The 23,535-nt window shown below is 35.7% G+C and overlaps 1 protein-coding gene across 6 annotated transcripts in view; it reads left to right on the top strand.

Annotated features, from left to right (window-relative positions):
- Positions 1–17,913, top strand: part of LOC136025947 (aminoacyl tRNA synthase complex-interacting multifunctional protein 2-like) — a 41,553-nt gene extending 23,640 nt beyond the window's left edge. For 3 of the 6 annotated variants that reach the window (XM_065702044.1, XM_065702049.1, XM_065702048.1), the window contains exons 5-8: positions 595–735; positions 5,430–5,522; positions 8,036–8,261; positions 12,591–17,913. In XM_065702044.1, coding sequence (XP_065558116.1) covers positions 595–735; positions 5,430–5,522; positions 8,036–8,261; positions 12,591–12,979 — 849 coding nt within the window. In that variant the 3' untranslated portion in view covers positions 12,980–17,913. The remainder of the gene's footprint in view (positions 1–594; positions 736–5,429; positions 5,523–8,035; positions 8,262–12,590) is intronic. The other 3 variants (XM_065702046.1, XM_065702047.1, XM_065702050.1) reach the window with 3 other exon arrangements.
- Positions 17,914–23,535: the final 5,622 nt, after the last annotated feature.

The following is a 23,535-nucleotide window of genomic DNA, read 5'->3' as shown; positions in this document are numbered from 1 at the left end:
ACAGATGCCCCCTCCCCTGAGATAAAACGTAACTCTGGCTCTGTTTGTGATAGACCTGTTCCGTTTAAATATGCTGTCTGCAAAATGTGAACAAAGATTAAATAAAAAGAAACCAGTTTCCTCAAATTTAAGTGAAGAGTGATTATAACTGAAAACGAACAAAAAATATTCTTCATATGATGGAGGCTACCCCTTCCTGAACCCCTAGCTATTGACTTTAAAATTTGACTGTTTTTCCCAATTCTTTATGATGATTGCTCAAACACAAGGGCTATTGAATTAGAATAAAAAGTATATTTAAAGGACTATTAAACTTTAGCGTACGGAGCAGGGGCTGAGGAGGGGGTGCCCCTCCCCCAACATATACGAAATAAGTTATGTCTGCTTTAAGTTTTGATGTCGCTCTTTGCTTTCATTTGAGAAAGCCTTTGACCATTCGACAGTAAAAGCAGCGTTTACCTCGGCAACTATTGCAAGTCTCCTAAGTGAATTCGTTGGTTGCGGGGTTGCCAGCCGGTGACAAAAAATCACTAGGGGTGGCAACCCTGTCTGGTTGACAGATGTTTATCTTTTCTTGTACTGCATGCTCTATAGCAGGTAATGGAGAGCGAATTCATATCAGAAGATCTTTTGGAGTTCCACGAGGAGATATTGAGACGTGTGACTCAGCTCCAATCGACATTACAAGGTTTACAGCGTTCACATGCAGTTTTTGGGACCGATACAAAAGAAATGGTACTTTTTTGCTCTTTCTTTTTAACGTGCTCTAATTTACTACTTTATGCAAGGTTAAGTAGTAATTGTTGTTTATTATTTTAGGATTAGTTTTGAGGTTAGTTAAAAAAAAAATAAGTTCTTTCATTGGTTAGCTCGAAGATAACAGGAATTAATACAAATTTTTTTGTAATGAGTAAATTCTTTGGAATTGAGGAGGTTAAAAATAACCCGTAAGAAAAGAGTATATTTTAAATACCCTCTAATGTATACAACATTACACATTAAGTACAGTGCACTCAAAATACACATTAGTGTCTTTTAAAGCCTATTTCTCTAAACGAATTGAAAGATTCGGATTTCAATAGGACGAAATCAGTATTTGGCTGTGCATTTGTGAATAAAGTTAATATTAAAGCAGTTGCTGAGATATTTTAGCAGTGGCTGATGTACTCTAAAATATCCCCCCGTAGAGTTCCCCTCATAGCAAAAAGTGAACTATATTCACCGAACTTTTTTCGATTTATTGTATCATACTTCTAAGAATGAATTTGTTTCAAGAGCGTCGCCTGGGCTTTTTTTTAGGCGGGGGGGGGGTATGTTTTAACTAGATTTTTATTTGATCAGGATTTATGTAGAGCATTTAACGGATGGAAAGAATCAGATTTCAATAAAATGAAATCTGTATTTGGCAGTACATTTGTGAAAGAAGTTCATATTAAAGCGTTGACTTCAAGAGCATCGCCTAGGCTTTTTTTGGTGCGGTGTGTGTGGGGGGGTGCTTTCGACCTAGATTTTAATCGTATCAGAATTTAAATGGAACGTTTCACATTTTTTGGGGATCAGTTTCCAAACGAGGAGAGGGGGCATTTCACTGGTCGGTCATCGATGATGTCCGTAATTGGTTTAAAAATTAGTGCGCAAACACAGCTGCAACGCTGAGTTGGGTTAAAGGTGGACCAAATGGAAAATAAAATTGTGGAATATAGATTTAAAAGATGTAAAGTCCTTATATGCCAACGCGAGTTAGTTTGGAGGAAGTCAAATGCATGACGTTTTAGTTAAAACTAATAGCGTTAAAGCTCAAGTACACGAGGCAAGTTTACAAATTACAAACTGGCTTCTTTTTTTTTTACTAGCTGCTCGTTAACTAGTCCAGGGTACTCGATGCGTTCGCTCTTTTATGTGCTTGCTAAAACGCATTGGAAGTGGAAAGTTGAACTTCCGGTAACTCTATACACAATTCACCGGTTTCTGAGTGAGCTAGCTTGTAAACTAGCCACGTGTTCACATTAGCTTTTGGACGAGGTGCAACACTGTAGTGTATTTAGGAACATTAGCCTTAGCAGGAGACGGCAACACGTGGTTTCCATTTGCCAGCTACTTGGCTGGTGAGTGTGTGGGAAATTTTATGTGTATTCAACTACTAGCTTACTAGAAGATCTTTTACAAGTCGGTTTGTTAGCTTGTAAACTCGCTTTGTGTATTTGAGGCTTTGTAGAGAGTGTAACATTAATTTAAAATAGCAAAAAGATTTGTGGCATTACTGCCACAAGAAGTGTTGCTACCTTTATTTTATTCGTACTAGTTTAAGTTCCTTTTCTCCATAATAATGGCTTAACATCATAGAGCGCAGCCTAAGTAAAGAATGAAGTTGCTCCCATGTGTTTTTTTAGGCCATTTCGCGTGGAAGAGGTTATCCAAGAAGCATATGAGGGGGCTCATTTGATTGGAAACAGAAAACTCCATTGCAGTTAGTCGAGTGTGATTGGAGGGCAAATAGCTTCCCATCCCATTATCTTTTTTGCTCCCTCCCCCTTGCCGCCCCCTAGACATCTGAAATCTGAAAAAAAATTTCAGGATTGTAATTTTTTTCAAAATATAGAAACGTTCAACAAGTATGCCTCCAGGAATGGCATGACCCCCTGGGAAAGGGGCCGTAAATTATGAGAGCTGCCAATTATTTGTACATATGCTTTAGAATGGAAGGTGGGGTAATGTTAGATCCTTGATGTCTGATTGGGTCAAAACCATCGGAGGTCATTCTGTCGACCAAGGAAATTATACATTTTGTTGAGGAGAGGGTGGGGTCTCGAAATGGGCGAAAAAAGAATTGTTCATGACTAGTTGTATTTCGAGTGAGTTCTTGTGGACCGAGGCTAAGATTCACAAAGTTTTCCAAGAGTGAACTCTTAAGACGACACGCATACTTGAGTGAATCATAATTCACTACGTGCATTTGATCCTTCAAACTACTTATAATATCGGATTAGCTTTAGGGATCGAATTTAAAATTTGAAAAAGACAAGGGGGGTTGAGTGGATTTAAGCTTTTGACTTGGATGGGGGGTGGGTAAATTTAATGACACTATGTGTATCCAGGTCATCGGAATAGCTTCTCGTCGGTATCTTGGGAACGTTCTAGGGCATTAAGTTACCACTCTTAACGAATGTCGAGGTGGGAGGGCAGGTGGACGGCAAATTATAACTTGGGAAATTGAGTAGAATTAAATCAAAAGACACTTTGTGCATCGAGGTTATTAAAATACCGTACTTGCAATGTCCTGGGAACGGGGACGGGCATTTGAAATTGGAAATTGTAAGTTCTTTTGCCCTCGTTTAGAGAAAAAGTGATTTGAGGGGTAACAAGACCCCGTCCCGTGCCTTTTTTTTGGCTGCCGCTCCCCCTCATGCAGTCCTCAAGACTATAAGTAAAAATTCTGTGGTTGTCATTGTGTTCAAAATAGTCGGAAGTTTCAACAAATATGCCTCCGGGGACGACACAAGCCTACTATCCCTAGGGCAAGAGGTGAAGATTATGCAAGTTGCCAATTGTTTACACATGGGTTTTTCTTGGAAAAGGATTTGAGGATCGAATCGAATTTTTCAAGATGCCTTGGGGGTCAAGTAGATCTTAAGATTTGACTTGGGAGTAAATCAAAAGATGTTTTGTTTATTTAGGTCATCCAATAACTCTTTTATAAACGACCTCAAAATACAAACAAACAAGCAAAGCAGTTAAAAGAGCAAAAAAGAAACAAACAAACAAGCAAAGCAGTAAAAAGAGCAAAGCAATTAAAAAAACAAGCAAAGCAAAATACTATTAAAACAAACAAGCAGTTAAAAGAAAAAATGTTATACAATGATATTCCTATAATAAAATGGTCAATCAATACTCGTCTATATTCAAGGTCGGAACAGAATGTGGGTCAGGATGGCTTCAGTCTTATAGAAGGTAAAAAATAATCCGGATTTTTAATACATTTGAGTAACATTTCCCTCCGTCTGTCTAAAATATTATACTAAAACTATTATTAAAATTATTTGTACAAAGTTATATTCAAAAATGTTTACTGAACATTCTGATTTTGTCCAATATTTAAATAGCTAGCCAAAATCTTGATTTTTAAGCAGAATAACTGGAAAAAAAGGCTACATGTATGTTCTCTTATTTGACCAGTAAAGCAAAAAATATCAGTTCAAAACTAAGAAAAATTACTTTGTGGAAAAGTTAAAAAAAAAAATCATGGAAAAGGAACTAGCTGTACTAAACCAAAGACAAGCAAAAATAAAGCCTTTTAATTAACCAAACTTAAAACGAACAGAAATTACGAACAGAATTTGTAATGAATAGTCAAGTCAAACAAGTTGAACAGAAATGACCACGAACAGGAGTAGAGTTAAGGCCCTCTACGCCTTCTAAAGGCTGAGCATCATTTGCGCTTTACTGAAAACAATGTTTATTTTAAACATTTTCTCTTGTATCATTGATAGTGTCCTGCTGATCTCTCTTCCCTGAAAAGTTGCCCTTGTGGATAATTCTGTCCCGAAGCTCCCACTGGCAGATATGCTCGGGAAACTCCCTTACATGTATATTGAGCAGCATGAATGAAAAAAAGAATGGATTTTGGAATGTTCTACCTGTTTTCCAAGATATAAATAAAATACATGGTTTAGGGAATCCTGTAGTATTTACCAAAAAACATCATCGGCCTAGAACCATCATTAATACATCAAAGATTGTTGAGATTTGCAGAAATAAATATCATTATACAAGCAGTCTATTTTGATTCGTTTTTTTCAGTAATCTTGATTATTATGAAGATCTGCTTTTTAAAGCTGTGTAGAAGTTCTGAAAGGGGAGGAAGGGGACAGATACCACCACTCTTATTTGTAAACCTTGATTAGCCTTGAGATATTTTTCTGTTGTTCTTGTAAACGTGACTGAGACGGGGACTGAAGAGGGGGCCGTACTATAAATTCCCGAAGATGTGTAAATCCTTAGTTTAATCGATTTATTATTGGTAGGCTGGTTTAAGTCCGAAATAGTAACGCTTTAAGGTCCATTAACAATAATGTTTTAGTAATGTCAAGGTTTAGCTAGCGTAAATTTGAGCCAATTAGAATTTTTAAACAATTCTGGAAACTGTATGGAACATTTGATTTCCTTAAATTAGCGCTAGCTAATTAAGCTCTGTCTTAAAAAAAAACTTATTGTGAATATTTCTGAATAAGCATCTTTGGCTCTTTACGCTAACACACACATATATATATATATATATATATATATATATATATATATATATATATATATATATATATATATATATATATATATATATATATATATATATATATATATATGTATAAGATATGTATGAATATGAATTAATTCCTTTACCATGAACCTCTATAATTTTGTTTTTTCTTATTTAGCCTCTGATTGATGAAATAATTTTGCGTCAACAAGCTTCACTACTAGAGCTTATAGCGTCATTAAACCGAGACATAATTCGCCTATGTATTGCGGTAAAACTATTGATATGATATGCATGTATTCCGCATGGTTCATCTTCTACTTTTTTGCAATTATCGTGTCTCACGATAATTTTTAGTCTTCTTGGGTTGTGTTTTTATCTGAAAGTTGAATTAACTATTAAAACGTATGTTCTATCTTAGTTGATGACAAGCCCTTACGGATGAGTTGCGCAAGAATAAGTAAAGACAAATGTAAATTTAACTTGTGTTCAACAGAGCTTTTTATGATTAATTGCAATAACTTATTGACTAAGTGTAATTATTTTGCTCCATTGAACGTGGTTTAAACATCGATATGCACTTCTTTCAAAAAGTGAAAAAAAAGTAATATCGTAAACCGATGTATCCATAAAATATTGTAAAGCGATATATATTTTTAGCCTATAATCTAGGATAGATATTCCAAAAAAATTATATCTTTAAAATTACAAATAGGCATTAATTAAAGCTATTGAACCCAAATCAATAATTGTAATTGGCTATTAAACGCTAAAAATTACAAATGTCCACTGCAGTAAGCTTATTAAACACAGGGACTGTGTCAGTAATTGACTCATTTGCTGTCATCTAACTTTTCTCTTTGGTTATAAATTGGTATATTAATAAATTACGTGTAATAGCAGAGAAGAAAGAAACGTCTCTACTTTTCCAATTTATTAATATGACAACATTAACTTGATACTTAGATACATCTGAATGATGCTCTTTTTATGGCACTTGGTATTTACCAAGTAACATATAGCGATCGCAAATTCTGTCGGTCTGTTGGTCCCGGCTTTGCTAGTTTGGGCACTTCCAGATAAGCTAGGACGATGAAATTTGTCAGGTATATCAGGGAACAAACCAGATTAAATTAGAAATAGTCGTCTCCCAGATTTGATCATCTGGGGGGGGGGACCCCACTTCCACCGAAATAATGGTGTTTAATTAAATGTATTTACTTTTCCAATATAATAATATGACAACATTAACTTGATACTTAGATATATCTGAATGATGCTTTTATGGCACTTGGTATTTACCAAGTGACATATATAGCGATCGCAAATTCTGTCGGTCCCGGTTTTGTTAGTTTGGGCACTTCCAAATAAGCTAGGATGATGAAATTTGCCAGGCGTATCAGGAACCAGACCAGATTAAATTAGTAATGGTTGTTTCCCTGATTCGACCATCTGGGAGGAACCCCACTTCCATCAAAATAATGGTGTTTAATTAAATGTCTTTACCTTTCCAATATAGTAATGTCACAAAATTAACTTGATACTTAGATACATCTAAATTATTCTCTTTTTTCGAAGAGACTGACAATTTTATGCATCTCATCACATACGAGCTCAATACTGGAGGTGGGATTCTATGGCCATTTCCCGCTAATCATTTCCTTTTAATGATTATCTTGGTAATTGTCACATGATCAGCTATTTTTTTTCTTTTTTCGTGAATTCTCAGTTGCCTCTGAGTTTTTCTTTTTTCTAAAACAATCTATTACAAATGACGATTTACATTTTTCATTATTGGATTTATCTGATTAATAATACTTCATCTTACATTTTTAGTGTGTTTTGTAATTCCCCGTGTGTCCCGTAGATGTAGTTTGAAATTGATTGCTTAATAATTACGCTATTTTAGGACTTTTGATCTCACTAATGTTGTTTTGAGGTTATTCTGCATATTAACAGTATAGATTAGTAGATTATTTGGTTGTTACTAACATACAATGCAGTATTTTCTTTTCCCTCTTCGTATTTATTTTCTATCGATAAGTTTAACTTCTTCAGTCTATAAAAGAGTATTATTCTACGTAAGAAAGAAGCGTTGAGGATAATTTTGGTTTGTTGCTGTTATCTCGTCTTTTTCTATATAGAGAGCTATAATGCATCAAAGTGGGATTATCTTTAAAAACAAAAATACTGACTATTGCGGAATGTCTTACTGTTTTAATTAATTAGAATATTTCATTATTTAATTTTGGGCATTTAATTAACTGAAACATAAAATGTATATTTTTCTCGTATTCTAAACCACTTCAGGTGATTTTTTCGTAAAAACTCTTCGTTGGTTAAGGAGAAAAATTCAGAACACCTTGTCGTGAACCAGGTGTATATGTTTAAGAGTGGCCATCCCCCCACCTGAAACTTCAGGCTTTACCAATCTCCGTGTATATCTCGCGTAATTTGACTTTTGTTTTTATAGTATTCTTCTCTCTCTCTCTCTCTCTCTCTCTCTCTCTCTCTCTCTCTCTCTCTCTCTCTCTCTCTCTCTCTCTTTCTCTCTCTCTCTCTCTCTCTCTCTCTCTCTCTCTCTCTCTCTCTCTCTCTCTCTCTCTCTCTCTCTCTCTCTCTCTCTCTCTCTCTCTCTCTCTCTCTCCTCTCTCTCTCTCTCTCTCTCTCTCTCTCTCTCTCTCTCTCTCTCTCTTCTCTCTCTCTCTCTCTCTCTCTCTCTCTCCTCGCTCTCCCTCTCTCTAATTTGCCGTTTTTTACATTTCACAGTTGTTTATTTTGCAGCCCCAAAAAGTTTATGACCTTGTGGTTCAAGCTTCACCATCAGCTCCGCCGTTTTTCTTAAAGTTTTTCAAAGCAATTTTGGAGCAAAGTGGAGTTCGAGTTCTTGCCAAAACCCACTGTCACAGCTCTGTTTCTGTTACTAAGGATCAAGAAACGTTTTTAGAGTCATCTTCTAGCTTTGAACGAAGTAGTGTCCATGTAATTCTAACCCTGATTTGGACCAATGGTAAACTATTCGACAGTTTTTGTGGTGTCTAATCCGTTATTTGTGCTTCTTCTTTGTACATTTGTTCTGTTTGACGATGCTTGTCTTGACGTTAAAACCGTCTACCGTTTGGCAACCATCTATCTTTGTATGTAGGTGGCTCTCGGCAGCTACGCGGTCGATGGTAGGGGCCGTAAGCTACTGGCTTCAGGTCCCCGTTGGGATGGTTGTTGTTTTGCTGATGATAGGCATAACTTGATTTTATGACAATTACTTTACTGAGGATGAGTATAACTTTTAAACCTCGTGAAGCAAAATTTCCTCGCTACGGGTCGAGGTGCATTCCTTAATCATATGGATTCGATTTTTTACTGACTCGACATAGATATTGGAAGCGTCCTCCTTATGGCCTTACGCCTCTGCTTGGCAGTCGCGAATTTTATATAGATAGTTTATATATGAATTATCATATCTTATCTCTTTAAAGTGAAGCATAATTTTGTGTGCATAAAGGTCAATTCCGAGACTTAAAAATTATATCATTTTTGAACCATATTGTTAGTAAAATATAAATGTCTTCGTGATTCATAGCCATAAATCACGAAGTGTGTACCTATAGGGCTGTTAACACCATGGGCCATGGTTCTAGTAAAACCTGATTACCAGCCGGCCTTTTTTGAAAGCTTTTAATAATTCAATTTAATTGACGTATTAATTCTAAGATGAATAATATGTACTATATATTTGTAAAGCATCAAAAAACAAATCTATGGTTTGTTAAAAAGGTTTTTCTTCACTCCAGCCCCCCCCCCCCCCCCCGCCTCTATTGACGCTCAGGAATGCAATATAATATCTTTATTTAATATTTCTGGGGAAGTCCATGATTACCTAATTTGCAGATTAATTGTCTTACCTAATCACCTGATAAGACTGTAAATTAAAGAATATCGTGTTTGGTGGTCTGGATTTTTTTTTTTTTTTTTTTTTTTTTTTTTTTTTTTTTTTTTTTTTTTTTTTTTTTTTTGTACCTGAATGAATAATTTTAAGGAATGTGTCGAAGACTTGTCCACCACAAAGGGGAAAGTGCTCTTGATGAAAATTGCACGTGTAAGTGCGTGTTAGCAATTATGGAGGGGGGCCAGTGGATCTTTGTTTAGGGGTAGGGAGTGTGCCTGAAGGTTCAATATATAATGAGGTTTGGATGGGGGAGATGGAAAGGGGGGTCTTGAGCGTTTCCAAGAATAGTTCTTGGGTGGGTAGGTAGAAGTGCTACCAGGACCTTTGTTTTCACCAAGTTTAAATGGTAATATGTTTCATATGTATGCTATATATTTGTAAAGCCTCAAAAAGCAAATCTATGGTTTGCTAAAAAGTTCACTGTAAAAACAGTAACGCCATCTAACATGTGTAGCGAAAATATAGTTTCTGTTCCTTAAAAAGAAAAGGGTTGTTTTGCTAGTTTATGTAATGACTTCAGCCGTTTCCAATTACTCAAATGAAATTTCCAGTGCGAGCAAGGTCAGTTGCCCCGATATTCCCCCAAACCACTCAATGGACTTGGACCCTCCCCGTAATAAATGCTATTTTCTTATATTGGACAGAAGAACTTACCCCCATCCTGTATATCCAGAAAAGAATTGCAGAATTTTATAGAGTTACTTACAAAGATTCTTCCCAATTTTATTTTGATGGGTCGAAAAGAAATGAAAAATTTTCATGTGGACTTTCTCTTCCATTCCCACCTCTTAATATTTTAATGGGTGAGAAACTGTTTAAAAATGTTTATATCATGTCAGCAGAGTTAAATGCCACGCTCATGCTTTGGAGTATGTTACGAATAAATATTTGTTGATTTATAATGCGCAAAATACTATAGTATATTCCGACTCCATGTCAAGTCTGAAGCTCCTGGATATGGCATCTCAATACAAAAAGGACATATATACTTCCCATTGTCTTACTCTCACAAATGCATTTGCTTCCGGAGGCATATTGACATATTTCCTTTATATCCCAAGCCCCTCAGGTATTGTAAATAATCATTGTGCTGGTGAAGTTATAAAAACAAAATCATAATTATCGGCCAGCCAAGTTAGATACCGATCCCCCTCAAAGTTATATATCAGTGGAGATTATCAAAGTTGGTTTTGACTAATATTAAGCCAAATGTATTTTCTTTCCCTAATAAATACCATTCTAAAATTTACGATAGAATCCGTTCAAGCTTAAGTGGTTAAACCTGCAGACTTTCTTATATCAGTTTTCGAATTTTACTGACCTAACCCTCCTGCCCTCTTTTCAGACATTGCAATAAAAGAAATTAACCAAATGACCATTTTGAATGTAATGTTAATATGCTAAATATAAATATTAATATTAATATTTGAATGTAATATGCCGATGTCTGCACAGCTTGTCCTTCAAAGTAAATTATTGAAGTGCTTCGAGCACAACAAAATTCCACCGTCAGTCAATGGTCTGGCTGACCTAACATGCACAAAGAATACTGAACTCGTCATATATACCTTGATCATTCAGTTCGTGGAATCAAAAGGGCTTCTGCAAGACATAAAATCAAGACCTTACCGTCTCAAGATAGCAACTATTAACCACCCGCAATAGTCCAACGCAACTCGTATGAAGCGTCAAAGGGGAAAAGTTGAATAGTCTTGACTGAAAAGCCCGAATGAAAGCTTGACTTAACACTCAGCAGAAGAGGACCAACCAGTTTGGTCAGGTTGTGTATACAAAGGCTTTAGGATGTAAAATTTACGATGAATATTTGGTGAAAAAAATACTGATAACATTTATGTTTATATTATGAAAGAAATGTTTTTGATTGAACCCTGGATTCAATTGTGGGAGGAGGGGCAAAAATATATTGGTCAAAATGCAAGGGGAATGGACAAATTTGTCATTGTTTTATCTTTTTCAATGAAAATACCAAAAAAGTATTTTTCAATGAAATTACCCGAGAATTCTTTTTTTTTAGAATCAAAGGGTCAATAATATAAAAAACCAAATAATCCAGAGAGAGGGTGCTTTCTACCGCCACGCTTCTCCAATTGACGCAACTTGATAAGTAGACGGTTACAGAGAACTTTTTTGCAGGGGAGTCCTTTCGTTCGGGGGAGAGGGTACGAAAAAACTTTATAAAACGCATCAAAATTTTGTTCATATGTATTTTTACGATTTAAATAGTTTTTTGGTGGGGGGCATTAAACCTGGTAACAACTCTCCAACCCTCCCTTTTGATACGGCCTTGCTGTTCCCCTTTTCAGAAACCCTGTAAGCGTATGGCGGCTGATTCATTTTCTTTTCTGGGTTAACTAAAATGAATTTTATATCAATGATGCCGATATGCTGGAAATTGAACAAAGAACATAGATGCTCTCCATTATCCCCTCAATAGTTCTTGTTTTTTTTTATAGAATTGTGCCTCTCTTGCAAAATTGGAAACTGCGGGGCCTGTGTGAGACGGAAGATTAGATACGTAGGGAATCATCTTACAATTTTTCTTCTGTACTTTTTCAACTGTATGTTCATCTATAATAATAACTGAAAACCAAATTGGGGAGGTGGAATGTAAATGAGGTGGAAAAGGGATTCTTTAAGCGTTAGAAAAGTATAAATGTTGAACCTTTTAAAAGGTCTTTTCAAGGACAAAGTATAAAACTGGTATTTTTCTTAACTTCCGAAGCATGCGTATCAGACTTAAAATAATCATATAGGGAAATGGGTACTTAGTCAAATGTGTTAGAAAAATTAATATGCATATAATCAAAAGAAACACCCAAATCAGAAAAGCGCTGAAAATCTGAAACAACCTCAGGAAGTTGAGGATTACAGAATCTTTTCTTACGAAGCTATGCCGAGCTGGGCTCTTTGGACCCCTTTTTGTGCATTGGCTTTACCGGAACTCTATTCAATTTTAAAGGTCATGAACCAGAAATATAAGATAAATTAGTGATACGACCAAGAGCTCTATTCAAATGTGTGTTTTTTTTGTTTTTTTTTAATTAGAAGATTTATGTGGCTCTTAAACTCGTAAGAGCCACTTTAAATCTTTACTACATCTCTGTTCTCCTTCAATTAAAAGTTCGGAAAATAACTTGCTATTTTTTGCCTTATCTGTTTCTCTTTCTCTCTCTCTTTTTCTTACTTTCTTTTTTATTCTCTTAAAAATTGATAAAATAGGAAAAGGGGCAAACAAAAGAATAGTGTTATTTAAAACAGACTTTAGAAAATATAAAAAAAAATCAATAAATTTCATTTATTGCTATATACTTTTTACCATTGATGCTTTTCATAATTTTTTGGCTATGTTTTGTATTTTTCTATTCGTTCTAGTTGAACATGGCCCTGTGCTTCGTGTTGGTGCGTCTTCCAAAGTTCCTATTGTCGGCGATGGTAATATAGCTAGATTTTTTGGTCGCCTGTTTCCGAAACAAATTGCCTATGAAAACCTTTCAGTGAAGGAAACAACACAGATTGACCATTTCCTTGATTTTGCTCATGAGACACTGTTAAATGGAAACAAGAAGGACATTGTTGCCAACTTGAATATGTTAGATGCAATCCTATCTTCAGAAAAATATCTCTGTGGAAGTTCTATTACGATTGCTGATGTAGTTGTATGGTCGGCTGTGTCACAAGTAGCAGATTTGAATTCTTTGCCTAAAAGCTTAAAAAATTGGTATGATTATATTGGACACTTGACTGGGACTCCAAAATTATGACTAGAGGGCAATGAAGCCTCTGTTTCTGATCATTTCACTAAACAAATGCTGTTTGAGACATTAAGAAAACTAGGTATTTTTTATAACAACTTGGAACACCCGGTAGTTCATACAGTCGAAGAAATGATTCCATACGTTAAGCACCTACCAGGCTTTACTGCAAAAAACTTATTTTTAAAAGATAAGAAAAAAGGCACTTTGTATTTACTGTCCTGTGTTTATGATGCGACTGTTACGTTCACGAAAATTGGAAAGCAAATTGGTGTAAAAGAAATGAGATTTGCTTCTGAGGAATTGTTGTATGAGAAACTTGGTGTGAGGCAAGGTTGTATTTCGCCTCTGGCGCTAATTAATGATCGAAAAAAAGAGGTGAAATTTGTAATTGACTCAAAGGTGCAGTCGTGTGAGTTTATCAATTGTCATCCTTTAATTAATGACGCAACAGTTACTTTGAAAGTGGAGGACTTTTGGAAGTTTTTGAAGTTTACTGGTCATTCGCCCATTTTTGTTGTAGTTTAACACTATCTGCCCATGTCTAGTTGACGTTTTTTATATAAAGGACAGAAAATGGGTAGTGTATAGTGCCATATTAATGGTACTATGAACTCTCCAGTCTGTCCCTGTATTTTAAAGTGCCGTTTAAATAGTAGTCACCAGAGAGGTATTATATACATGATATTACACATTTGAAACTAAAATTTAAATAAACAGTATACCTACTGGTAAATATTTCACATGGGATGTGCCTGAGTCTTGCTGATCAAAAATAGTTAATTGATCTTTTCGTTTGATATTTTGTGGACTTGTTGGTCATTAATCTGCCAATAAAGGTGTAAGAAAATATACTATTAATAGAGTACGTTAAAATATGTTTCTCCATCGGTTAACCTATTTTCTGTTTTTGGTAAAATGGTGAAGTTGCCTGGTCTTTAATGAAAAACTGATTCAAGTGGATTAAAAGGGTAACTGAAGTTCTTCACTATTTTTCCTATTTTGTGTTATAAAGATAAAACACAGTACAACCTCAAGTACTCGCACACTATCTCTGAGATTTAGCAGGACCCCTTCCCCAGCTTGTCCTTGCCGAGTCGGTCGGTGCACTAGATTCAGGATCCTTAGTCTGAGAGGGTGAGGGTTCGAATCCTAGTGTACCCAATTATTTGGTTTGGGATGGGGGTCAGTGGCGTGACTCTGTAAGCTCAGCGAGAGTCAACCCAGCTCTAAATGGGTACCTGGAGAAATCTGGGGAAAGTAAACAGTAACGGTGTGCAAAAGCACAGGATGGTTGGCCCCCAACCCCCCATTGCACTTCCTGGCTGAAGGGCCAAGAAACGGTGATCAGCATGCCTTATTCTTTACTTTTACTTTACCTCCCCCAGCTTGTGATATTATTTTATTTTTCTGTATTCTCCAATACTTTTTATGGCACTTGGTATCTACCAAGTGACACATAGCGATCGCAAATTCTGTCGGTCGGTCTGTCTGTCTGTCTGTCCTGGTTTTGCTACTTTAGGCACTTCCAGGTAAGCTAGGACGATGAAACTTGGCAAGCGTATCAGGAACCAGACCAGATTTAAATAGAAATTGTCTTTTCCCCAATTCGACTATCTGGGGGGGGGGACGGTTAAATCGGAAAAAGGAGGTATTTTTAACTTACGAACGGGTGATCGGATCTTAATGAAATATGATATTTGGAAGGATATTGTATCTCAGAGCTCTTATTTTAAATCTGGACTGGATCCGGTAACATTAGGAGGGGGGAACCTAAAATCTTGGAAAACACTTAGAGTGGAGGGATCGGGATGAAACTCGGTGGGAAAAATAAGCACAAGTCCTAGATACGTGATTTACATAACCGGAACAGATCCGCTCTCTTTGGGGGAGTTGGGGGGGGGGGGTTAATTCTAAAAATTAGAAAAAATGAGGCATTATTAACTTACGAAGGGGTGATCGGATCTTAATGAAATTTCATATTCAGAAGGACCTCGTAACTCAGATATCTCATTTTAAATCCCGACTGGACCCAGCGTCATTGGGGGAGGGGGAACCGGAAATCTCGGAAAACGCTTAAAGCGGGGAGATCAGAATGAAACTTGGTTGGAAGAATAAGCCCAAATCCAAGATACGTGACTGACATAACCGGAACGGATCCCCTCTCTTTGGTGGAGTTGGGGGGGGGGGCATTCTGAAAAATTAAAAAAAATGAGGGATTTGTAACTTGTATTTTGATATTTAGAAGGATCTTGTACTTTAGAGCTCTTATTTTCAAAATCCCGACCAGATCCGATGACTTGGGGGAGGGGGTGAGGGGGAAACCGGAAATATTGGAAAACGTGAAGATTGAGGTATCTATATCTTACGAATAGGTGATCGGATCTTAATGAAACTTGATATATTAAAAGATCTTATGTCTTAGATGCTCTATTTTCAATTCGAATCGGATCCGCAGACATAGGGGGTTGGAGGGGGGAAACAGAAATCTTGGAAACGCTTAGAGTGGAGAGATCGGGATGAAACTTGGTGGTAAGAATAAGCACAAGTCCTAGATACGTGATTGACATAACCGGACTGATACCGCTCTCTTTGGGGAAGCTAGGGGTTGTTAGATTGAAAAAAATTGAGGTATTTTTAACTTAAGAACGGGTGACCGGATCTTAATGAAATTTGATATTTAGAAGGAACTCATGTCTCAGAGCTCTTATTTCAAATCCAGACCAGATCTTTTGACATTAGGGGGGAGTTGGAGGGAGAAACCAGAAATCTTGGAAAACTCTTAGAGTGGAGAGATCAGGATGAAACTTGGTGGGTAAAATAAGCAAATGTCGTAGATACGCGATTGACGTAACCGGACTGGATTCTATCTCTTTGGGGGAGTTAGGGGGTGGGGTTCAGTGCTTTGGCGAGTTTGGTGTTTCTGGATGTGCTAAGACGATGAAAATTGGTAGGCGTGTCAGGGAGCTGCACAAATTGACTTAATAAAGTTGTTTTCCTCGATTCGGCTATCTGGGGGGCTGAAGGGAGAAGAAAAATTGAGATATTTTTAACTTACGAGTAGATGATCGGCTCTAAATGAATTTTGATATTTAGAAGGAACCTCGTGACTCAGAGCTCTTATTTTAAATTACGACCGGCATTAAGCCTCTCATTTTCCTTTTAAATCAATCTATTGATTCTTAGAATTTTGTTAGAGCTCATGTCACATGAACTCTTGGCTCTTCCGACCTCGTCACAAGTGCCATATGAGCTCTTGTTATATAAATCTTGTGTACTCTTAATATGTTTGGAGCACCTTCGTGGTCCGTAATGTGGGCTGTTATTTGGTTTAACTTGTTTTGAACTAATGCTATATACTGTACTAAACACTATAATACTAAAACTCTTACTCCCTCACGTTCACGAAATTTTTAATTATCTTATTAGATATTCAGGCTCATTTATAGTTTTTTTTTTATGCAACAATTCAGAAACGTTTTAATGTTCAGCTTCATGACTATCTATCTACTAGTTTCTACTAGTCCACGAAATTACTAGTTACACATTCACGAAATTTCTAATTATCTTATTGGATATTCAGACTCACTTTTAGTTTTTTTTTTGTTTTTTTATGCAACAATTAGAAACGTTTTAATGTTCAGCTTCGTGACTATCTATCTACTAGTTTCTAATAGTCCATTTGAAATTTCTCAGAAGTCTCCTGCTATTGGCTAAGCTTTGTTTATTTTCAAGTGTCAGTTTAGTTAAAAGTTGACACTTGAGCGTCAAGTTTAGCTGTTTGGTTTTCAGGTGTTTTATCGCTTATAGGACTTTATAACGGTAAATCTTTAGAGAAGCCAGGGTACTTTTCTGGAAGGGGTTGCAGGGTCAAATTCTAAAAAAGCGTCTTAGACGCAGTGCCTTAATTTTTGCCTCATTTTTTTTAAATAATTATAAAACTGCTATCATTAAGAACCTCCGCGTAGAGGGGTAGGAATCTCAAAAAAAAAATCTCTGAAAAATTAAGAAATATTTGCCTGGGGATCCACTCTTTTCTATTTTGTAAAAAGAAGGATGAAGAGGGGATTTTTATTATCCCACCCCTAGTTTTTCTCGCGTAAATTCCTTTATATGAAGGTGTGCTTTTATGTATCACTCCTGCTTAAGTTCGAGGCTTAGAGGGAGGGGTTGCAGAGAAGTCTCCAGTGGGAGTGGACTGGAAACGCATAAGAATATGCATCTCAGTTTATAGTTTTACGTTGTTTATCCTTCGCTCCATTTCATACAACCCTACTCAATATACGTTTGTGGGCATGTTTAGGATTTATTGAAAGGTTCTTTATTAATTACTTTTTTTGTGTTGCCTTGAACATAACATGTTTACAAAACCAGGCAATTCTCTAAGTTTTTCTAAAAACTTGCAAACGGTTCTGAAAGTTTGATAGTAAACATAATTCGCTCTGTGGTGACTGTCTACACAATTGGAATGCTGAAAAAACGTGCATCTCTTACTTTGAACCTTTTATTTTGCTGCCTGTATCCATACAAAGTTTATGTGTAACTTATAATACTGAAATTGGCGCTAATGTCGACAAAAAACATCAGTGCCATCTAGAGTTCGGTGTCTTCCATTTTGATCCGTGTAGTAATAAGAACAATGAATTTAATTAGTAAAATTAGTGCTGTAATAAGTGTCTTTCTCAGTTTTCTGATAGAAAAACGATTACAAAGCTTGTAAAACATACCAAGAGACGCCAAACGGTAGATGGTTTGAACGGTAAGACAAGCATTAGTTTTCATTCTTATAATGTGCCTATAGTCTTTGGTACCCATTGGTGTTTTTAATTTTTTTTTTTACTGATATTTGCCTTTACATTAAATGTCCAAAGTGCAATTTTATATTATTGCAGTCGGAATGTTTGTTGGAAGCTTGAATCTTATAATATACAATGGATATTTGACTATTTTGTTTGTATTTAGCTGCAATCTGTTTTAACAGAGCTGTCATTTTTAAGAATCGATGGAGCTCTGACGCACAAGCAGTTAATTAGTTTAATAGGTTTTAATAAGCGATATAGAACGCAACTCAACAATTCCCATTGCCTATTGAACGTGGGTTTGATGTTTTGTTGACATCAGTTTGATGTTTGACTGGTATCAATAGATGGTTTGACGCCATAGCATATCTTACTGATCCGCTCCTGGCATGGAGGAACCTCTTACATAAATCAACAATAGGCACCATCTGTTGTAGGTTGGTAGGTGCTGTTATGTCTCAAACAACTATTCTATTTTCTTCAATCTCCAAAAATTCTACTCTGAGACTCTCTCTCATATACTAGCATCTTTTTCCGTTATTGGTTTCCTTGTTCTATCTGAATTAAAAGAATTGAATAGTAAATATTTGTAAAAGCTGGCAAGGAATTTGTTGTTGGTTGAAGTAGGAGTTGTGACTCAAGAAATATCCTTATTACATCTTATAGTTAGAAATACAGTTAGTATGTATATTTCTCTGTCAATATGGGCATTCTTAATCTTTGTAATTAGTCCTTGCTGATTGGCTGATTCTATATGTTCTGATACTCTTTGGCTGAAGATAGTATGTATGTAAATGAATGCGCTTTTTTTCAGGGTATGAAGGCATATGACTTGAAATGCTCTTTTCACAATGAGACTTTACTAATTCTGAGATGTGGCTAGCGCTAGTTTGAGTCAATCAGTTTTTTTGTATGATTCGACAATTGGCTGAAAATTCTGAGTGTCTTAAGTTACAGCTAAACAAATTTCTGCATTTGTATAACTCTATTGTAAACGGGGCTTAACTTTGTTGGTTTTGTCTGTTTGGCAATTTTGAACGTTTTCGCCTTTCAAGACGAAGGTGGGCAGCTAGAATAAAGCCACATCTCTAAAATTTTAAACAGCGTTGGCACACGATAAAACAATTCAATTGTTAATCTCAATTCTTTATTTAATTGCAATTTAATTTAATATTCAATTCTAACTGTTAAATTTTATAGATGTTTAACAAAAACTTGTTTAATTAATCTCAACATTAAATAATTAGTAAGTGCTGTGAACCAAAAACGAAATGTCCTCAAATACATTTTGCACGTAAAAACTTTGAGGAACTGAGTCTGACAAGCAGACTTTATGTACGATATTTCTTCAAAATTTTTAAAATTTAAAGCTAAAATACCATTGAAAAAATATTTGGATACAGCCTTTTGCTTTAAACTATTTAAAAAAAAGAATAATTTACATAACCTCTCAGTTTCAGATGTCGTATGGTCATTTGTTCATAACCAACTGTATCACTCCAGAAACAATCGACATTTGCTAACGGATTTTAAGGAATTAAAATTTAAGAATTTTACATATATGGAAATAGTGTTGGACGGTTATTTGAAGATAACGATATATCGATATTTTTAACTTTCGATATTTGGTACTTGGGATCAGTTTTTGGCTCGTATTAACTCGTAGATTTGCTAATTTTCAATAACGAAAATTGTAATTGAAAAGCATTTTAGGCTCAGGACAAAGAAAAATTTACTTCTGGCTATTCAGAAACAGCAATACGTCCATGTTTTCATGTCTTGTCTTATGCTCTCGGGGCATATAGGGTTTTGTGGAAAGGGTGGTCGTATAAACTTTGGATAAGGCTCATTTGATTGGAAATTAAAAGCTTTAATTCTCTTTTTAAAAGTCAAAAGTGATCGGAGGGCAAATAGCCTCACCAACATTTTTTCCCCCAAATGCTTCCGATCAAAATATTGAGGTATAAATTTTGTTCAAAATAGTCAAAAAATCGTGTAACAATACCTCCAGGTTTCACACAAGCCCCCAAAACCCGCGGGCAACGATTGTAAGTTATACCCTTGGGGCATATAAGGTTCTTATGCAGGGGCGTAAGTACAGTATTTTTGGGACGAGAGGGGGTGCTATTGAGGTAGGTGCTATTCAAGCGGTAGTGAAGAAAAGCAGCTATTTAACTAACACGCTACTTGGTGAATTTGAAAACATTACGCAATATATTATAAACACGCATTAAACAATCATAAATATAAGTGCAGCACATTTCCACCCTTCGATTCACTCACCCCATATGCTCAATCTCATGATTGTACCAAGCTCTATTCTAACAGCTCCGGGTATCGCACTATTCATTGGCTCGTAATTTTAAAGGGATTTTGACTGTGTAAGATTTAATTTGTTATACTACATTTATAATATACGTGATTTATTGAAATACTGTTTATGATTTTTTTTTAATTGATTTGTTTGTGGGTTCGCCAATTTACGTTGATGAATAGCATTGATATCAGCGGTCCAAAGCCGAAACAAAAATCACAGGCAGCGTATTAGCCCTGTTTGTGTAAAGATACAGGATAAGCCAAAGTATTATCACAGATTGTGGAACATTATATTGTGACATGTTCCCCTCATTTAAATAGCGACCGTATCTTAAATTTGAAAGTATTCAAAAATGAAGTTAGAATTATTAACTTATCCGTGGGTCATTGTTTGACCCAACCAGAAGCCATTTTCCTTGATTTGAGGAAAGCTTTTGAAAGTCTGGCCCACGAAATCCTTATCGATAAGCTGTCTCATTACGGAGTTCGTTGGGAGCAACTGTCACGGTTTTCTTCATGCCTTACTAGCTGTTGTATTGCCGCTGAAGCTTCAGATGACCAAGTTCCAGTTGCTTATGGAGTACACCAAGGCTCAATTCTTGGGCCTTCACTATTCTTCATTTACATCAATGACCTCTATTAGCTTTTTATTACCAAGACATTTAATCTCTGCTGTAGATTATTTCTTAAATATCTTTCCGGAATCCCAGTAATAGCTGCATCCAATAAACATGAAGAATTAATCGCATTTGTTGATGACACTACTTTAGGTGCATCGGCTACATATGAAGAATCCCTTATACTAAAGTTACAAACGATGACTGAGAAAGTTTATCATCGGTTGAATAGTAATCGTTTAGCTATGAATATAAAAAAGTCACACTTCTTATTTCTTTCTCGTATAGGTAAAAGCTGTCCTACAGTAATGGAGTTTTTTACTTCAAGAGGTCCTATATTCCGCCCACCAGACCGATATCAAGCAGCATATTCTGATGATAAAAGTCAAAGTTTCAAAAGGGCTGGGGATCATATGAAAACTCAAACAAATTTTGATTTTTCTATTGTCTGTATTTTATACTTCTCTCTGCATTGCTCACCTACTTGAATATTTACTTTTCCATCTCCACTTTCCCCCATCCGTAATCTCCAGCTGAAAGCAACAAAGGTCTTCCAGTCGACCACTTATGCTCCTGTTCAGCTCTTAAAGCTGAAGGACATCTACATAGAATCGCTGTGTTCAATGACATTCCTTTATTTTCACGGAGATTTCCCAGAATGTTTTTCCGGCATGTTTCAACAAGTGAGTGAAATCATCCCATACTGAGTTGAAATCGGGAGGATATACTGGTTCCTTCCATCTCCTCAGTGCGTGCAGACTTTGGTCTTGCCGTTACTGTGGGGCATACCTGGAACTCTATTCGTGACCGGGTTCGGGATTCCCATACCCTTGGTTCTTTAAAAAAAAAAGACTTTTGTTGATGATTCATCTAAAGAATAGATGATTGATATATTTTTCAAATATTGTAGTTTTAAATTGGATTTTTATATCCTATGAGCAGTAATTTCTGTTTATTTTTGTCTAGGTCTACTTCAGTAACCTACAAATGATTAATTTGTAGTTTCAATTTATTTTTTTCCCAGTTAACGAGCCCCTGCTCCCTTCGGGGTTTGTATTGGATTGTAGTGTTTTTATATTTATTGGATGAAAGAACTTCAACTTAAACAAAGAATATCCAGAAAATACCAGCAATTCTTTGCATAATTGCGACAAAAAGCTTCGATTTATTAAAATTTGCCAGAAATGCCAGTTGGAAGGGAAAATTGACTCCTAGATTTTGAAAATTACCTTTCCCTTTGTATCTTTGTCAAAAAATAACGAATTCTACAAAAATCACGCAAAAGTTTTGCTTATGTAAATTAGAATATATGGTGTATACATTCACATGGGCATGACACGCAATTTCATTTTCATGTCTATAATTCCCTTCACAATCAAAGCACCGTCTCCTACTGCAGTTTGATACAACTGAAGACAAATAGAAAATGAGAACGACTTGGTACCACTTATACGTCCACAAAAAAATCTAAATTGTGAACTTGTCAGAAAAATATATGTATATATTGTTTGAATTTACTTCTTTTATTCTCAGCAGACATTTCGTAGAACATGCTGATGCAGAGATAAATGTCCCACAAGTAGCGTGTAGTATTGCCCTAACAGGGACGGACTTAACGCCTGAGGCTCTAAAGAATATAATTTAAACCTCGTTGCATATACCATAAACCTTTGACCTACATATTCAGGTCATGACAATTTTAGGAATAGGTTTTTTATTTGGGTTGTACGAAACTGGCCTTGATACACGCTTGGGGAAAGTAAATTGTACGCATTTTATAATACGAACTGAATTTTAATGAATAAAACAGTGACAAATCTGATACCCCTTTTTTCTCTTATGACATGCACTTGGGTATAGTAAACCAAAGAACTTATGTTTCCCAATGAATCAATTGCTATGGTATTTTTTAGAGGGAACATATCCCACCTCCAAGAGTCCCCCAAAGTTCCCCTTCCTCTTTTTTTTATTTTTTTTTAGATTATTGTAGGTCAGAGTTTTATTTTTTTATTTTTTTTAATGACATTCGAATACAATGGGAAAAAACGAATATTGAATGTCTCGTTGTTTACCCTAAGAGGTGAAAAGAAGACCAGAAGATTTTTTTTTAGATTTTTCAAAGGCCAAATTTTATTTTTCGTAATGACATTATAATATCATGGGAAAAACGACAATTGAATGCATCGCTGTTTACGTTAAGAGGTGAAACCAAAGACCGGAGGATTTTTGGATATTTTCATAGGCCAGTGTTTATTTATTTTTTTTTTTTTTTTTTTTCTTAATGACATTCTAATACCGTGGGAAAAAATGACTATTGAATGCCACGCTGTTTACGCTAAGAGGTGAAACCAAGACCAGAGGATTTCTTAGATTTTTCATAGGTCAAATTTTATTTTTCTTAATGGAATTCTAATGCCGTGGAAAAGAACGACAATTGAATACATCGCTGATCCATTTTCAGTTTTTACCAATTTTGTGCGCAATACTGATTGAACTTGAATGTTTAACTGAAACAAAGCGTGTGCCAACCAAATTTGAATGTTGTATTTTCCTAAAATTCATTTTGATTCCATTTTTGATTTTTATCAATTTTTTGTGCAATACAGGTTGAATTTGAATATTTATGTGAGAAAAAGCATGTGTCAATCAAATTTGAACCTTATAGCATTTTCTAAATTCATTTTGATAATGTCAATTTTGTGCAAAATACAGATTGGAAAATTGATCGGATTTTGCATCGTTTCTTCTGGCCAGAAGTAAGACAAGATGACTGAAAATACATTAAAACGTGTAAGCCGTGTTAGCTGACTACTAAGCTGAAAGTAAAGAGAAG

This window comes from Artemia franciscana, chromosome 4 (genome assembly GCF_032884065.1).
Source record: "Artemia franciscana chromosome 4, ASM3288406v1, whole genome shotgun sequence".
Lineage (NCBI taxonomy): Eukaryota > Metazoa > Arthropoda > Branchiopoda > Anostraca > Artemiidae > Artemia > Artemia franciscana.
Note: the sequence above shows the minus strand (reverse complement) of the source record. Positions and strands in the feature narration are given on the sequence as shown.